At 50.4% G+C, this 17,467-nt stretch overlaps 8 protein-coding genes across 9 annotated transcripts; 7 read left to right on the top strand and 1 right to left on the bottom strand.

Moving 5' to 3' along the window:
• Positions 1 to 762: 762 nt before the first annotated feature.
• On the top strand, positions 763 to 2,590 carry PV09_09114 (uncharacterized protein; the record flags this gene model as incomplete). The annotated part of the gene is made up of 3 exons (XM_016363109.1): positions 763 to 1,118; positions 1,171 to 2,077; positions 2,127 to 2,590. Exons 1-3 carry the CDS (start codon positions 1,020 to 1,022, stop codon positions 2,588 to 2,590), a joined length of 1,470 nt encoding a protein of 489 aa, XP_016209029.1. The 5' UTR covers positions 763 to 1,019.
• Positions 2,591 to 2,649: 59 nt separating this feature from the next.
• On the bottom strand, positions 2,650 to 5,476 carry PV09_09113 (pre-mRNA-splicing ATP-dependent RNA helicase prp28). Its single transcript, XM_016363108.1, has 2 exons — positions 5,139 to 5,476; positions 2,650 to 5,039 (listed from the first exon to the last, which is right to left on the bottom strand). Exons 1-2 carry the CDS (start codon positions 5,442 to 5,444, stop codon positions 2,994 to 2,996), a joined length of 2,352 nt encoding a protein of 783 aa, XP_016209028.1. The 5' UTR covers positions 5,445 to 5,476; the 3' UTR covers positions 2,650 to 2,993.
• Positions 5,477 to 5,577: 101 nt separating this feature from the next.
• PV09_09112 (uncharacterized protein) lies at positions 5,578 to 6,627 on the top strand. Its single transcript, XM_016363107.1, has 2 exons — positions 5,578 to 6,239; positions 6,296 to 6,627. Exons 1-2 carry the CDS (start codon positions 5,679 to 5,681, stop codon positions 6,344 to 6,346), a joined length of 612 nt encoding a protein of 203 aa, XP_016209027.1. The 5' UTR covers positions 5,578 to 5,678; the 3' UTR covers positions 6,347 to 6,627.
• Positions 6,628 to 6,769: 142 nt separating this feature from the next.
• On the top strand, positions 6,770 to 7,928 carry PV09_09111 (proteasome subunit beta type-3). Its single transcript, XM_016363106.1, has 3 exons — positions 6,770 to 6,863; positions 7,035 to 7,386; positions 7,449 to 7,928. Exons 1-3 carry the CDS (start codon positions 6,861 to 6,863, stop codon positions 7,715 to 7,717), a joined length of 624 nt encoding a protein of 207 aa, XP_016209026.1. The 5' UTR covers positions 6,770 to 6,860; the 3' UTR covers positions 7,718 to 7,928.
• A 1,159-nt stretch (positions 7,929 to 9,087) lies between these two features.
• PV09_09110 lies at positions 9,088 to 10,858 on the top strand. 2 transcript variants are annotated; one of them, XM_016363105.1, is made up of 2 exons: positions 9,088 to 9,596; positions 9,657 to 10,858. In XM_016363105.1, the coding sequence occupies exons 1-2, from the start codon at positions 9,468 to 9,470 to the stop codon at positions 10,533 to 10,535; spliced, it is 1,008 nt and encodes a 335-aa protein (XP_016209025.1). In that variant the 5' UTR covers positions 9,088 to 9,467; the 3' UTR covers positions 10,536 to 10,858. The 2 variants fall into 2 exon arrangements, with proteins under 2 accessions (XP_016209025.1, XP_016209024.1); XM_016363104.1 differs by having other exon boundaries at positions 9,088 to 10,858.
• Positions 10,859 to 11,624: 766 nt separating this feature from the next.
• On the top strand, positions 11,625 to 11,933 carry PV09_09109 (uncharacterized protein; the record flags this gene model as incomplete). The annotated part of the gene is made up of 1 exon (XM_016363103.1): positions 11,625 to 11,933. The coding sequence occupies one exon, from the start codon at positions 11,625 to 11,627 to the stop codon at positions 11,931 to 11,933; it is 309 nt and encodes a 102-aa protein (XP_016209023.1).
• Positions 11,934 to 12,597: 664 nt separating this feature from the next.
• On the top strand, positions 12,598 to 13,433 carry PV09_09108 (uncharacterized protein; the record flags this gene model as incomplete). Its single annotated transcript, XM_016363102.1, has 2 exons — positions 12,598 to 13,338; positions 13,395 to 13,433. The coding sequence occupies 2 exons, from the start codon at positions 12,598 to 12,600 to the stop codon at positions 13,431 to 13,433; spliced, it is 780 nt and encodes a 259-aa protein (XP_016209022.1).
• A 1,152-nt stretch (positions 13,434 to 14,585) lies between these two features.
• On the top strand, positions 14,586 to 15,810 carry PV09_09107 (uncharacterized protein). Its single transcript, XM_016363101.1, has one exon. The coding sequence runs from the start codon at positions 14,670 to 14,672 to the stop codon at positions 15,651 to 15,653; it is 984 nt and encodes a 327-aa protein (XP_016209021.1). The 5' UTR covers positions 14,586 to 14,669; the 3' UTR covers positions 15,654 to 15,810.
• The last annotated feature ends 1,657 nt before the right edge of the window (positions 15,811 to 17,467 follow it).

Here is a 17,467-nt window from a genome sequence, read left to right as displayed (position 1 = left end):
CGAAGACTTGATGCAAGCTACTCCCATTGGTGTTAAATGTCAACCTATCTCGGTGACGATATTTGATTTCATATAGCGAAAGTATTTGTATGTTGGATATTATATAACGACATGCTAAAGCCTTGACGTAGGCTTGGCTCAATCACAGCCCGTGCATCTATGAAAGTACAGAAGAAATTCCAAACCCTGAGAAAAATTAAACGCCGTCGTCATGAAGGATACGAGTCTCAAAGTTAAGCCCACTTGAAAGAAGCTCATACGGTGTACCTTTCAGTATTTATTTTTACCTCGGCTTATATAGGATGATCGTAATCAGTACAAATCTATTGTACGCAGGAGGATGCGGGACTCAAGGGGTGTTACCCGACCTTCACATGTCATCTTGATTCCCCGGAAGAATTGAAGAAGAATAACGCGATCGAAAAAAATAGCCACCACTGTATATAAAAAGCATGAATTTGGATACATGATCCGAGTACATAAAAGCGCGGGTTGACCAACGCGATAAGGGTGGAGTATGCCTAGGCTTGGAGCGGAACCACGTGCTTGGCTCGATTTAAGTCCTCACTCCGCATCGATCCGCCGAGAACAAACAAGCCTCTTATATTCTCGGCTCTTCGGAATCTTGCCCGTAAATGATGAAGAAGTCCCTTTATCAGCACTCCATTGACATTGACAGGCACACACCAGGCTGAGACAGCTGAATTAATTGTAGGCCAGAAGTCTTGGTTCATCTTGGACCACAATGGACGTGAGATACGAGACAACATCGACCAATGGTGTCTGTAATTGTGCTATTTCCAAGAGATAGGGTAAAGCAGAGAGCCAACCGTATGCGAATAACATCAAGTCAAACACATGGCATCCGTATCTTGTGTAGATTTAAACATGGGCTGATCTCCAGCGCACGGGCTTGCAGTCGTAGTTCAAAGGTAGTAGATAACCTTGGAATTTGATTGTATACCTACCGCACATCTTACGCTTTATTGGCCTCTGTGTACATCTGGAGTGTGACGAAGATGTCGGAGATCTCGCCCATCACAGAATGGCCAGACTATGGCACAACTCCCACAGGTGGCGATGTAATGACACAAGATCTTAACGCTCCCTACAACAAGGTAAACGTCACTTTCACATCATGGCCTTGGACTCTGAGCTAACAGCGTGTAGGGTGATTTGTGCTGGCTTCTCGTCTGCACTGTCCTTTGCTGGCAGATAACGCCTGCGATCGGGTTTCTCTATGCTGGAATGCATAGGCGCAAGCACGCCCTGACCATGATATTTCAGTCGCTTTTCTGCGCCTGCGCGTGTGGCATCCAGTTTTGGATCTATGGGTACTCCTTGTACCAATCGCACACGACGAACCCGATCCTTGGGGACCTTTCGCTCGGCGGCCTGCACAACGTGCTCGCTTATCCGTCGCTGGCGAACAGCGATGTCCCAGACATTTTGTACGCGGCCTTTGGATTCACATTTGTCACCGCGACAGCCATGATCTTGGCAGGTGCCATGCTTGAGCGCGGCAGACTCCTCCCGTCGATGGTTTTCTTGCTTTGCTGGACAACGTTCGTTTACTACATCCTTGCTTATTGGGAATGGAATCCTAGCGGTTGGCTCTATAACCTTGGCGTCTACGATTTTGCTGGTTCGGGTCCCGTGCACATTGCCACCGGGTTTTCGGCTCTTGCTTGGAGCATGATGCTTGGACCTCGCCTTGATCCCCGTGGTGAATCAAAGCATCCCAAGGTTCGACACTTCCGCGGTCACAACCCCTTCCTCGTCGGGCTCGGTACCATCTTGATTTGGTTTGGTTGGTTTGCTTTCAATGGCGGCAGTACCGCCAATCTGAGCTTGCGAAGCATTTACGTCGTGGTTAACACCAACTTGGCAGCTTGTGGTGGTGGCATTGCTTGGGTGATGATTGAATACGTGCAAAATCGAAAATTCTCCATCATAGGATTTTGCTCCGGTATCATTTCTGGCTTGGTGGGAATCACCCCTGCGGCAGGTTTTGTACCTGTCTACACAGCGGCTCTCGTCGGGGTCCTCACCAGCATTTGTTCCTACTTTACTATGAGTAAGTCTTCAAGATCTCCTCGCTGAGGTGACGTATTGACTCGACATAGAATACAAACATCTCATTGGTATCGATGAAGGACTTGATATCTTTGCCATTCACGGTGTTGGTGGATATGTCGGCGACATCCTTACCGGTTTCTTCGCAGCATCATACGTGCCAGCCATGGATGGCGTCAACAACACTTACGAGGGCGGATGGTGGGAACATCACTGGGTTCAGCTTGGATATCAGCTGGCTGCTGCAACAACCTGTGCTGCATGGTCTTTTTTTGTGTCCTGCATTTTGCTGTTCATTATCAACAAGATTCCTGGTCTGCATTTGCGATGCACAGAAGAGGATGAGCTCAGAGGCCTGGACTTTAAATATCTAGCCGATGTAGATGCAGAAGATTCTGGCCTGGATATTGCGACTTATGGAGTTGTCACCCCCGGCATCAAGAGTACGCCGAGGAGTGAGATTAGTTCCGAAGGCCAGGGTATTGCTGAATCCGCTAGGGAAAAGGCTTCCTGAAGTTCTGCAACAATTCACCATTTCCGTGCGCAAACAAAGCAGAGCAACATTTCTGAATTGCAAGTTTGCGTTTCTTGAGAAAACGTCTAGTACGCGACACTGTTTAGCAGACCTATAATTTAGCTTCAAGTTTCATTTGTACATATTAGGATTGGGTTGGCCGCCTCCTTTGTCATAGAATGAGACCCCATAGCGTACTTCCGCTTCCATCATTGCGTACATCCATCAGCGAGACTTGCAACTCATCGCAGAAAAAGTGTTGCTCGATGATGTACACAAAGGCAAGAAAATTGGCTTCATGGCTGTGAAATTAATATGTATTCTAAGCCTTTAAGACACTGACTCCAAATTCTACGAAGTCTCGTCATGGTTTGTGAGCACTGACCTCTCCCTTCGCTAACGGCTATTCGATGTTAGCACCTCCTTTGTTACCTTTGATCCTCTTGCTTTGTGCCGCCTCGTGCCGTCGTAACTCATCGGGAACTTTACTCAAGCTACTCTTTTGTAGCATTTGCTTGAGGTCAAACATTGTATCTGCATCTTCGTTGCCCAAAAACGTGATGGCAACACCGCTCTTCCCAGCACGACCCGTACGACCAATGCGATGAGTGTACTGCTCAATGGTAGTCGCCATGTTGAAGTTGACAACTAGTGACACGTCTGGCACATCGATACCACGACCTGCCAGGTCCGTTGCGACAAGAACTTCCGTCTGGCCATTGCGGAGGGAGGCGAGAGCAGCCTCACGTTGCTCCTGGGTTTTCGAACCGTGCAACGTGACAGCAGTGAAACCCATTTTCGTGATCTCGCGTGCGATGGCGTCGCAGTTGCGTTTGATGTTGACAAATACGATGATCGGAGCCTGGAACTCACCACTCGTAAGGATCTCACGGAGGCGAGCCTTACGTTTGTCTTCTCCGGCCACAAACTCGACGCGCTGTTCGACTGTGTCTACAGCCTCGCCCACATTGCCAATGGTAACGATCGCTGGTCGGGCCAAATACTTGCGGGCAATCCTTTCGACGGCTGATGGCATCGTTGCTGTGTACATCATCGTCTGTCTGTACCTCAGTCGACCGCCAACGCTCATAGACATGGCTCTGTTATCTTCTGCCATCTCATCATCTGGTTTCTGGTTCGTAACCGGTAATGCTTCCAGGATCTTATTAACGGGCTCTTCGAAACCTAAGTCGATCATGCGATCCGCTTCGTCCATAATGACGTAGCAGCACTGTACGAGCACCAAAACTCTTCGTTCAATGCAATCCACCAATCTTCCTGGTGTCGCAATAATGATCTCTGCTCCATCGCGTAGCTGGTACGCCTGCTCTTCAATGCTATGTCCACCGACGATGGACACACACTTGAAACCTAGTGGCGTTGCAAACTTCTTCGCTTCAATCTCGATTTGCTGTGCTAACTCACGCGTCGGTGCCAAAATGATAGCATACGGCCCGTCTTGGCGGTTATGCTCACCCAGGGGTTCCATACGCTCGATGTATACTAGCAACGGCAGCAGAAAGCTGGCAGTTTTACCCGAACCCGTCACAGCAATGCCGATGAGGTCGCGGTTTTGCAGTGCAATGGGTATACAGGCTCGTTGAACAGGTGTGGGCTCGTGGTAGCCGACTTGCTCGACGAGTTGAAGTAGTCGGGGTGGCAAGCCAGATTCGCTCCAGCTTCGCATTGGGTTTGGTATCGAACCGCCTTTGGTGCTGATGCTGAAGTCCTCCTTGAAAATGCGCCAATCTCTCTCCCGCATTTCTTCAAGCCTCTTCTCCGACCAGTGGCGGTCCAGGCCCGCTCGTCTGTTGTTCTCTCTTCTCTGCCTCTCCAACTCTAAGTATTGCCTTGCTCTCTCGCCACCGCTGCCATCATGTTCTCTCAGTATGCGGGCATACTCTCGAGCTTTTTCTTCCGCATCCATACCACCGAGATGGCCGCGGCCAAAGAAGCCGGCTTCCACGCGTTCGCTGTAGATTGGATTGTAATCTATGCTCGTATCTTCCTCGGCATTCCACTCAAAGTTGAACTTCTTCTCTGTCGTTCGCTTCCGCTTCTTCTTGGCGCTAAATGTGGATTGAGAGTTATCTGCGCCCATGTACCGTTCCCTCATCAGTGTTGCTTCAATATCCTCAGGATTCTTGCGTTTATCTGCAGTTTTTTCTGATCCGCCAGGTTTTCGCGCGCTGGAATCTCTAGAGTGTCGTGAAGGCTCCTCTTCGGAGTCTTTCAGCACACCACGAGGGCGCAAGAACGTGGATGCGCTCATAGACTTCGGACCGGTTGGCACGGAGGATGCTGAGAGGGAAGAATCATTGCCATTCACGGAGCCATTCTTCGCGACATTCATCGATGCAGCTTCTTTTGCCTTCCTCAACGCCTCGACTTCCTTCTCCCGCTTCTCCAACGCGATCCGTTCACGCTCCTTCTTCGACAAAAACTTGGGCTGCACAATTCTACACGTTAGCGATTCTGCACAGGCTCTAGAACATGCGCATGAGAATGCTTGCTTCTGGAAGGAAACAGATACGCCAGAAAAACTTACCTTAGAAGCAGCCTCATCTGCTTCGCGCTTCTTGCGCAAGATATCCTCGATACTAAGTGGGGTCTTCTTAGGTACCGCATTTTTAACGACTTTGTTCTTCGGCGCCGCTAAGTTCGGTGCAAGGCTATCCTCATCGTCGTCTTTCGGTGCGCGTGCTGGCGGTGGAGGTGGCGGCGGAGGGATATCGTCTACGGGAGGAGGCGGTGGTATTGGATCCGGAGGAGGCGGTATTGGATCCGAGGGGGGCGGCGGGGGGATAGGATCTGAAGGAGGTGGAGGTGGTACGCCATTACTGTAGCCGTTCATGTTTGCAAAGCTCTTCGTGAGATGTGCAGTCGCGACAATGTCAAGGATCAACTTGGTTCATGTGTCTGCTCGTCTTGGCAAATCAGCACAGGCTTAGAGCGGAATTCCAGGTTCGGACTCCAAAACGGGAAACTTTCTCTGTATCAAACTCCGCAACCACACCCGCGGCATCACCAATTGTCACTCACCTCTCTCATTCCTTTGTTTGCTTTCCTGTTCTTCACAGTTGCCGCAATGGCCGTGGAAGCAGTGACGCAGACGGTGTCGAATCCGCAGGCGTACGCTGCACTCGCCAAAACCCTCCCAAAGATCCTTATTCGTTTTTTCCAGAAGTTCCCCCCAGGACGACCGTACGCCACCGAGCCGCAGAGACCCCCTAGGCCTGAGCCTGTAATACGAAAAGCCGAAGATGGAACGGAGGAGGTCATATCGCAGCCATCGCCGCAAGACTTGCTACGCGCTTCAACACCATTCACAGACCCGACGTACAACCCTTTCCTTCCCTGGCGGAACCCCATCACGCTTCGGTGGCGGGGACCGTACTATGGACTGCGCAGACAAGCTATGCTGTGCAAAGCCGCTGAGCGCCATGGTGTTGCCGAACTGCTACCGTTCAGTATAAAGTCTCCGGCGGAGAAGCTACGGAGGAGGGAAGAGAGAGGATTGAGGGTGAAGGGCACGGGAGAGGAGCAGAAGGTCAAGGGCCACAAGTGGGAGAGAGAAATGAAAGGCAAGCTCAGGGAACGAAAGGAAGCCATGCTTAAAATGGATGAATTGGTGAGGGAATGGAAGCAGGTACGTGTGCATGTGATGCTACAACTTTTGAAGCAAATACTGACCTTTCTGTGCAGAAAGGACATGGCAGAGGATGGAAGAACTGGCCGAGTGGGAAGGCAAAGTGACTCCGTTGATGCTCGACTACTTACATCGCTGCTATTTTTTCGTAAGGCATGGCTAAAGCCTCACACCGATCAAGGGATCGAAAGCCGCATTGCGCATCCGGTATGGAAAAGGCACATCTATTAACCCTTTGAAGAAAGCAAGAAATTGTGTACGTGTAGATATGTATATTATCAATGGCTCCACCCATTAAGGATGCTGAGAGTTCCCTAACGCGTGCGTAACTATGTGATTCCTCCGCGCGACGGGCTTTCTCGCTCTTTTAGGTCTATGCACCACGAACCGCGCTGTCTACTTGGGGCACTCTCTAACCCTATGAGATACCGAGTTTCGTATATTGCTGAACTGTCTCGTCTCGTGATCCCGCTCTGGAGGATGATATAGAACTGATTTCCTAGAGAAGACTTGCATGGCCCAAGCTTCACAAGTCCGCAGCCGAACACAGACGTAACTCACGTTGCCTAGCTGCAACACGCAACAAACACTTATACCACAAAACCTCGCCCATTTCACGACATGGTACGTCTCCTGCGCTCTCTATACAATGATACCTTCCCTACTTTTACCAGTAGTCAACCTGATTGCGCTTCACCTCGCTACCATCTTGCCGTCGTCGCCCTACAGCCTCATCAATCACTTCGCATTCCCCCAATCTGCGTCGCAATTACGAACTGACACATCATGTCCCAGTCCTCTCCCTTCAGCCTGAACGGCGGCGCCTGCGTCGCCATGGTCGGCAAAGACTGCGTCGCCATAGCCTGCGATCTCCGTCTCGGCATGCAAGCGCTGACGGTATCGAACAATCATCCCAAGATCTACACCATCTCCCCCGGCAGCGTGTACCTAGGTCTCACGGGCCTTGCCACCGACCAAATCACAGTCTCCGAGCTTATGCGGTACAAAGTTAACATGTACCGTCTGCGAGAGGAGCGGAACATCAGTCCCGAGACGTTTGCGAACCTAGTGAGCACATCGCTTTACGAAAGGAGATTCGGACCATGGTTTGTAAGCCCGGTCGTAGCAGGTATTAACGGGAAGACTGGTATGTTTGCCTTCTTTGATCTCGCAGTGGGGAGCAACCAAACGCTGATCGCCATGGATCAGGCAAACCATTCATATGCGGATTCGACAGCATAGGCTGCATTGACTTCGCCAAGGACTTCATCGTGAGCGGAACCGCTTCTGACCAGCTGTATGGCATGTGCGAAGGCCTTTGGGAACCGGGCCTGGGCCCGGAGGAGCTCTTCGAGACCGTCTCGCAGGCGTTGCTCAGCGCTGTAGACAGAGATGCGCTGTCAGGCTGGGGTGCGCACGTGTACATCATCGAGAAGGACAAGGTGACCAAGAGGCTATTGAAGGGGCGACAGGATTGAATGTGTCACATCGGCTTATACGCATTCCGGAAGAGGGTGGATGTACAACAATGGCACGCATGGCAACGGCGAATGGCGAACGAGAAGGAAGATCACTGCTCGATAACGGAGCTTGCTAAAAATCTCGAGCATGATGCATACATCCAAGCAAGCAATTGATGTAGCAAGATTTGCGACGTAGAAATTTGGAAGCCCAAAATGTCGTCTCAAACTTCGTGCTGCGTGACTTTTCTTTGAACTTTTTGTTATACACACCTCGCTTCAACGTCCAAAGTCGTTTCCAGGCCAGTGTTCTTGCGCAGATTGTGCTTCTCAGTTTCTAAATCTCAGGACGTCTTCATTAGATGGCGCGGAAGCATTTCCTTTTGCCCGATTTGTCGTCTGAGGCTTCAATAAGAGGCAATATTCAAGCGCTCTGCATCAATCTCACGGGGAGGATTCCTAGTGTAGACGTATGCCGCCGTTCCCTTTTTATAGCAGTTGGACGTTCATAGAGCCATATCCGGAAAGCAGACTGCTTTTCAATTCACGCGCGCCATGTGGAAATGGAGCACACAATTCCACACTCAGTGCAGCCTATTCAGCTTCACGAATGGCTTGCAGGAGTGCATTTGCTGTTTATTGCCACATGGCTGCTTCATGAGGCGTGTTATACCACACATACATACATATACATATAAATGTGTATGTATATAAAGAGAGAGAAGAAGGGGGGAGAAGGAGGGAGGGAGGAAGAAAGGGAGAGAGAGCCGAATTCTATTAGATCTTGTGCCTCAGAACAACAAGCCAAATTCGATTGGAAGAGCAGAATGGACGCTGTATGTCTGTTGGGGTATATGAGCGCGAACTTCTGCTCCGGACCCAACGAAGCATTCCATCTCGACGATACAGCTCTGTTCCCTGAGAAGGGATATGCCTACTTCGTAATCCAAAGTTGAACGACGTGAGCTGGCGCACAGCACGCGAGCCCTGACCAAGCTGGGCATCAACTAGGAGTTCATGCAGCCCGTGCCGCTGTCGTCTTTTTTGAAGACGCAGCAGAGATCGTTTAAAATCTTTTACGAACCAGACTAGCAGCTTGAGCCAAAGTGAGCCCAAAGGAGCCTCGTACCTCGCGGTTCATGCGCAGGCTGCAGTCATGCGACGTATCTAAGCTCGCCAGCACAAAATTCACCGCAGGAAGCGCGCTCTGATTGCTCGAAAATGGCTCTTGTCACTGTACAAGTCATCAGGTCGCCAGCAAAGTCAGATTCATTGGTCCACACAGGATGCTAGCGCGCACTCTTTGTATGTTTCAGGCTTGGGGCATCCGCATGACGTTGATTCTAAATAAGCGTGGTGCCCTGGTCGATGGACGGGCTCACCCTCGAGCTCTCCGTCTCAACGCAACCCACATACACCGACTCTCTTCTAGGCTCCATTTTTTTGGGCAAGCAAATGTTCAAATATCCACCTCGCTTGCTGGGCCGTCAACTGTAGCGCGGTCGAATTGTTGCTCAATCGTGCTGAACGATTCTCTGAGGTTCAACGTACGTTATAAGGGCGTGCTCCGAATAATCACCTTACGGACCTTGCGAGGACCCAGGAAACCCAGTCTCGGATTCTCAAGGACAATCGTCGACTATTCCCATCATTTGGCCAGTGAAACGCTGCCGGTCTGACGCTGCCTGTTCTTTGCTTGACATTTCATTTTGCTCATCTGTACTCCGTACATTGCCATACTAACCGCAGCCACTGCCCCATTTTCCACATGATTCCTGCTCATTTCAAGAATATCTCCATGTGGCCGCTGGTGATGCACCACTGCAAAAGCTGCGGCTATGAAACGCCTGTTGCCTATACAGCTTCCGTCTTCTCAGAGCCTCAGTATTGCAACCACGTACATATACAGACATCTTTCCCTTTTCCGCTACACTGGCTGACTATTCACTTCGTGCAGTGCGACTCCGCGTCCATCGGGGTATCGATCCGTGCTGAAAGCGAGCTTGTGAAGATGCAAGCAGCAGACATGCGGCAGCAAGACGAGTTGGCGGGCCTCTTTGCTCGCACGATGACCTTTTCGAACCCGACTCCGCCGCCGGAGGAGAAGCAACAACCAAAGCCCCCGAGTGAAGAGCCAAGAAAGATATATGCCAGCATGCACTATGTTCCGCCTACCTCCTTCTCTCTCCAGACACCCCAGTCATCCCCCGAGCCAGAGACAAGACCGCTGTCAGACAACGAGATCGCAGAAATGCTAGTGCAGAACGGCATAGACCCCCATTCACTTTTCCCATCACAGGTATCATTATTCCGCAACGCAGAAGCAGATCAGCGAAACAGATTGATGGAGCTTTGGCGGATTTCACCGCCAAATTTGGGTGCCTACGACATAGCGAAGGAGCAGGCCACTTGGTTGGAAACGACCCTGCAAAGGGAAGAGGAGGTGGCACGGCTGAAATACGAAAGAGCGGTCATAGAGGCGCAGGGCATAGGTTCGCCTCATGATGCCATTGCTGCTGTTGACCAGATTAGCAGGCCCGCATCGGCTCCTGAAGCACGTTCACCACCGGCCACATCGGGTTTCGGTGCGTCTACTGCCGAGCCGTACATGACAACTGGGTATGAGATGCTCGCACAGCGAGAGTATGATCGGAGCGAGGGGCTCTACTCCGAATCGGCGACCTACAGGCAAGCTACCGATCCGGCTTACCGAGGCGGTGGTAACTGGAACAAGAACATGCAGGACATGGAGAACAGTTACGGTGCTTATGCTGCTGCTAGAGAGCAGAGCGGCATGGCAAGCCTTAATGGATTGGATGAGGACATGGTCATGTGACAAAGTTCTACAACGCTCCAGAGATCTATCCGTTAACGACGTCCTTCAAGTGCATACACACGCGGACACAGCGTTGTTTCCTTTGTTCGTTTTTGAAATGGAAAATTGCATGATCTCGTTTGAGAGCTTTTTCTGGGTTACACGGAGGACGACGTACAGACTACGATACCCCCACACTCACATAGCAGAAAATGCATACTTATATCTCTGATCTTTCAGGGAGTTTGACTAGTCCAAGAATCTCGAAACCCATCAGGCACTTCTTTACGCTCACGCCCCTGGCACGAGCATCATACTTTTAGCCAAGAAAGCGTAGGGCATGGTCTCTTTATAGGTCCATATCCAAGGATCATAATGATGATGATAAAAGAACATCAGTGCTAATCATCGGTGAATTTATACTGTATTTTCAAAAGTCCTTCTCTGACCCCGCCAATTGATGTACCTTAACAACCGCAGGTCCGGGATAAGGAGCTTGGAAAGTCAAACGCTCGTCACACGCATCTGCTAAGTTCAGTTTCTCTACCTAGCAGCTCGCTCTTCTGGCCCATTTTACTGAACTGCCGATCCCATGGACAAGCTCCACTAGCATCCATGTCTGCAGCTTGCAGCGAGGAGATATGGCATGCTTGAGAACCTGTGCTTGCCCTGCCATAATCTGTCGCCGACACAAGGATGAAGCAAAGGCGTCTTGAATGCGGGAGCTGTTTTCGAATTTGATTTGAATACGTTAACGGGCGTGAAAATCACATCAGTTCTACACGCCTAGGCGGCGATGGGTTCTTTCCACCATCCTACTCTAAGTCGTTCCGGTTTGATCGAGATTATTTATTTAATTCTCTTTTCGTGATGTTTGGCCGGTGGCCTTTTTTTAAACTCCTTGAATCTTCCTGGTTTCCGCTGACCTGAATACTTCCGCTAAACGGTCTCTACAGTCGTTACCCGCCGATAGCAGTGTTCCTCCTAAGGGCTCAAGATCGAATCCATTCTTGTCCTTGGGTACCGGGTTGTATTCAAGTCCTTTTTTCCTTATCGAAGGATCCCAAGCCTGCCCAAGTCTCCTTTGAAGTTTGTCAGTCTCGCACGAACATGCGAGATGGGCGCCGGTTCAAGGAAGATTTCGACGTCCCATTCGTGAGCCCTCAATTCGAAAAGGTAGCTGCACATCTTGGTGAGGTAAACCGGGTGGGCACCTCTGTCGACGCTGAGCAGACTTACGGCCCTTTTCGCTTCGTCGTTGCCGTACTCGACCGGAGAGAGCGCATCGATCAGTTCAACAAGACGCCGTGTGTCGAAAGCGTTGGCAGCGTCTTGTCTGTATCAGTAAGTGCATTTGAAGCCAAGAGCGCCCGGTTCAGCAGCCGCTATGTGGCCATTGAGAAATCTGCGCCTGCTTGAGGAATCGAGGAGAGTGACCGGCCATCTTACCGCGGCCTGCTTGAGCACCTCGTGTCGTATCTGCGAGTGTGTCTTGCATAGCGGTGCTATCGGTTTGAGATCTACGAGCCCGGTGATCGAGCTGACTGGGCCAACAAAATCAAAGAAATGGCCGTATATCTTGGCCCGGATCTCTCTAGGCAGTTCAAGAAAGGGGACTGATTGTGCCATGATAAGTCAGACAAGGTTGGTGTGAGCGGTTGCGGAATGCGTCTTGGACAGATAGTTCTTTGTGCGTAGCAGATGGGGTCAAAGGTTATGACGAACAAGGAAACGCGAAGATAATGGCCGTGAAGCCTGTATGTTCAATTAAAGAATAACCCACGTTAGGATCTTTCTCCGCAGGTAAGCTTTCGCATGTTTACTCATTCAATAGCAAATCCTCCTAACTCAAAGAACCTGTCTGGATCAGAGCTCATTTCCAGTTACTAATCGACTGTGAGCTCGTCAAAGGGCAGAAACATGTCAACGTGACGACTCAAAACCTTTCACTGCTCTGTTACATTCACAATTGCACCAACGTTCTGCCACGGCCTGCACCGAAAATTATCCCCTCCATGTTTTAGGGCATTTCTAAATTCCAGACATCAAGCGGGCCGTTCAAAGTACGACTGGCCCAGCCACAATGGCTACCGGCAACAGAATATGGCTTCCGATCACCGAGCGAGAAAGGGTCATGCAGATCGACAGGGCGGTCAGAACGCGTAAGACTCTCTATCACTCGCGATATCACTCTGCCGAGGCATTCGTCTTCTTCGCGGACGTGAAGCACGCAGCGCGAGCAGGCCAGCTGCGCGACAAGATTCCCAATGCCCTATTCTTCTACGACATATTCACTCCAGAGGTCATCCGAGACACGTGCATGTCGAAGTGTTTGGAGGAGGACGGCTGTCCCATGTCAAGACTAGCCACCTTCATGTTCGCAGCGGTCGCCAAGGGCACTGTCTACGTCGTGCTTGACAGTCGAGCAGATGTTGTTCAGCCCCTAAAAAGATTTGGCATGGGCCGGAACGACTTCTGGAACCATGTCCAGGCCGGTGTTCTGACAAGTGCATGCTCGAAGATAAGACAAATGGTCAGAGTCGACGCGGATAACTTTGCTCTTAGAGGGACGGTCTGGAAACGTGGCCAAAAGAGATGGGATGTGCCAGAAGACGCCTTTTCATACAATGTCATGCCTGGAGTGGCATTATTCGACGGGTATGTTGGTGACATCGAACGACCGCTGTGCGCACCCGACCATTGTTGGCCTCAAAGTGGTAGTTCGACGGATATGATCTTGCATCAAGAAGCAAACTTGGCGGCACAAACCCAGGGCGTCCTACATAGGCAAACGCGGAGTTTGCAGAAGGGCCCTTTGTCAAGGGTATGTTGGCATGTCCTCTCCTAAACGTGTGTGATGGGTCAACAACTGACCAGTAGGACAAAGAAGCTTACAAGGATGGAAACCTCTGCTCGTAATATGTATCGAGACAATTGAACCGCAGAATATCAAAAATAGACTCCCCATTAGTCTAGCATCTTCTCCAAATAGTGATCCTCTACCAGAAGAATGTCAGATTCAAAGTCATTGTACGACAAGGTTACCTCCAACTTCGAACATGCCAAAGCGTTCGAATCAGTCGTAAAGTCCTTACTGGATTTGTACGAAGCATGCGATCAAGTCTGGCGCTCCCGGACGAAGGATGAACCCGCATATTCGCAGGCGCAGAGCGAGCTGAACGCGCTGCGGGCCGAGCTCCGGGCAACCATCGACGACGTGAGGAGCAAGCTTCCCACGAGGATCAGAAACCTTCATTGGCGAATGAGACAGCTGACAGAAGTCGGGTCTCGTACATGGGCGACGAAACTGTGAAAATCCGACCCGAACTCCGAGCACTTCCCCGCGTGGAAAGCGGGCATGAGCATCAGCAGAAGGAAATTAGGTAGCATAGTCTGATGATCGAATGGAGCCGCGGAGGCGACTTGTGACGAAAGAGACTAGAACGTGAACTGGATTTGGGATTGCGGGCGCCGTCACCGGCCTTTGAATAATATGGGACGAGGTTCTAAAAGCCCCCTGACTTAGTCTGATTGTAGTGTGTGATGTTGGCACTTCGATCCTTGCCTTTCGATGGCGCTCAAAGACCGTGACGCCGATAGATGCCACGCCATGAAAGACAGCGAGTACTTTGTTCACATGGATGCAGCACTTCCAATAGAATGTTTTGAGGAAACACCTGTCCTCGTACAACCCCGAGCTGAGAAGCTGACGAAAGCGCGACCGAAAAAATGATTAGAATTATGACGTAGGTGAGCGAGATGCAGGGCGTTTCCCCAGGATCATCCAAATCTGCCGTGCCGTTTGTACACAGCCAGCGACGTAACTCAAAGTGCTTTAGAACGAACCCGCACTAGCCTAGCTTTGAAATAAAAGGAGATTCGTGGCCTCGTTTACTAATCGAACGATCACAAACGTGAATTAACTTACGTTCTGTACCATGGGCGTTCTGAAGCGAGGACGAGCTAACCCCGACGGTTTAGTCATCGATGGTGAATAAGGGCGCGGGGCCAGATGGTGGTTGGCAGAGAAGACACCAAGCGTTGTTGAGCATGTATTCCTACACGAGCGACAGGATTCCTAATCTTAGACTGATGTGTGAACGGAGCAGTCTAGAAGATGAGCACGTCGTCGTGGGATATATAAGAATGCGGTGAATGCGCTTCAGGAATGGAACGACAAGAGAGAACGAAGGAGAGATCACGGCTGAACTGAAGCCGAACAAAGAGCAAAGCAGCAGGATATTTCGCACCCGACATTGTCCCGTAGCAGACGCAATGGTTCATTCTGTGCGCTACCTGACCCTCTCGACAGGCGAGAAAATCTTCTATCGCGAAGCCGGCCCAACCTCAGCTCCCGCGGTCCTTCTCCTACACGGCTTCCCCAGTTCGTCGCATCAGTACCGCAATCTGATCCCCATCCTCGCACGGAAGTACCGCGTGCTCGCACCCGACCTGCCGGGCTTTGGCTTCACGGAAGTGAGCTCCGACTACGTGTACAGCTTCGACAACTTTGCGAAGACGATCGGAAGATGGCTCAAGGAGGTGCCCGACGCGCCGTCCAAGTACGCCATCTACATCTTTGACTACGGCGCTCCGACCGGACTGCGACTCGCGTTGGAGAACCCGTCGGCCGTCACGGCCGTCATCACTCAGAACGGAAATGCGTACGTCGAGGGCCTTGGAGATGCTTGGGCGCCCATCAAGCAGTACTGGGCGACCGGCAGCAAGGAAGACCGCGAGGCGATTCGCATGCTGACCTCGGCCGACTTCACCAGATTCCAGTACAGCATGGGCCTCAGCGACCCGTCCGTGGTGCAGCCGGAGGCGTACACCCTGGACCAAGCCCTGCTGGACCGACCGGGTAACGTAGACATCCAGCTCGACATATTCTACGACTACCGGAAGAATGTCGAGCTGTATCCAAGGTTCCAGGACTACTTTCGCACGAGCCAGGTGCCGCTGCTAGCCGTGTGGGGCGAGAAAGACGTGCTGTTCATAGCAGCTGGGGCGGAGGCGTTCAAGAAGGATTTACCAAATGCTGAAGTGCATCTTGTCGACGCCGGACACTTTGCTTTGGAGACGAATCTTGACGAGATCTCTGAGCTGATGTTGAAGTTCTTGGAAAAGTACGCCGCGTGAAACCTGCACGGCTCTCCAAAATGTTGCTCGATCGTTGATGCAGAACGGGGGTTGACGTTTGATTTTTCGCTCTGGCCAAGTAGTTTGTTCCTGTCTCTTGTCAAAACACTTTCTCCAACACGGCAACATTTTTCAGCTGGGTTGATGACAAAACCGGGGTACGCTTTTACATGCAGCATGCCCTACGAAGTTCAAGGAAAGCTATGTTTTCTTTTCGTCCGTGGCCAGCACATAGACTAGGCAATATACAAACCATTCTTCTTGTTACAACGTGTAAGAAAATATTTGGATTGGCGCACAGGAGGATGAACCATCCGTCCATCAAGGTCTCAAGAACAAAAAGAGCTGCAAGCCGGACGAAATGCGGACCACTGCTTAGAAGTCAGGACCCTCGTGTGCACGGGCCTAGGTGTGCACGGGCAAAGTTCTGAAGTGCATTTCTCACCCAAATTATAGATATCTATCCAACCACCACTATGGATGATGCAATAGCCTATCTAAAGGCTAATCCAGGTACGCAGATTCAGGCTGCAGCAACGTTGTTTAATGTAAATCGTTCTACTTTAAGCAGAAGGTTCAGAGGGGTGACCGTTTCTCGACAGCAGTATAATGATCAGATCAACAAGAACCTCACCAAAGCACAAGAAAAGAAGCTTATAACCTATATAAATAAGCTCACCGATCGAGGATTTGCACCTACCTATCCAATTGTACGAACATTGGCCTATGAAATAGCCAAAAAACCGGTAGGCAGAAACTGGCCGAAAAAATTTGTCCATCGGCATTCCGATCGGCTATCATCCGACTATCTTGCAGCCATAGAAATTAGCCGAACGAAGGCTGATTCAGTGAAAAATTATGGAAATTGGTTTGACCAAGTATTATTACCTAATTTATCGATGTGGTGTGATCCTAATAATATAATATAGGTTTTTGCTAAAGTTGATCAATATCACGTGCTACCGAAAAACATCTACAATATGGATGAAAAAGGCATAATGATTGGCAAGCTAAAGGCTCATAAGCGTATCTTTACTTCTGCATCGATCAAAAGTGGAAAAATCCTTGGGGTGGCTGAGGATGGCAATCGAGACTGGATTATGATGGTAGCCACCATCTGCGCAGATGGCAGTTGGGTGAGGCCTTTGCTCATCTATCCAGCCAACTCTAAAGATGTACACGATTCTTGGATTCATGCAGTAAATTGGGAGACAGATGATATCGCATTTACTGCATTAGAGTCAGGATGGACCAATGATCAACTAGGTCTCCAGTGGTTGACCTATTTCGAAACCATATCACGTGCCAAACTAGATAATCCGGAAGATTATCGATTGCTCATCCTAGATGGCCATGGATCACACTTAACTACCAAGTTTTTCGACCTATGCTTCAACAATAGGATCATTTTGGCAGTGTTTCCGCCTCATGCAACGCATAGGCTGCAGCCACTGGATATTGGGATGTTCAGGCCGTTTGCAATGGCCTATAGCCGAACCCTCGATAAATGGATCACAGATAGGATGGGCCTATGCAGGTACACAAAACGTGAATTCTATGAGGTTTTCTGGCCGGCCTATCTGCAATCATTCACTGAGGCCAATATCCTAAGTGCCTGGCTGAAATCCGGCCTATGGCCTCAGGATGCCTCGAAGATTATCCGTACCATCAATCCAGCACCTTCTAGGCTAAACACTGCTAGTTCAGGCTTATCCAGTATATCTATTCATGCCTTTAGGCAGGTCAAACGAGAGCTCAAAACAGCCATGCAGGGGGTAGATGATCGTATAGCTAAAAGGATAGGTGAGGTGCTT

Source organism: Verruconis gallopava, assembly GCF_000836295.1.
Source record: "Verruconis gallopava strain CBS 43764 unplaced genomic scaffold supercont1.54, whole genome shotgun sequence".
NCBI lineage: Eukaryota > Fungi > Ascomycota > Dothideomycetes > Venturiales > Sympoventuriaceae > Verruconis > Verruconis gallopava.
The sequence above is the reverse complement of the archived record's forward strand: the minus strand, read 5'-3'. Positions and strand labels throughout refer to the sequence as shown.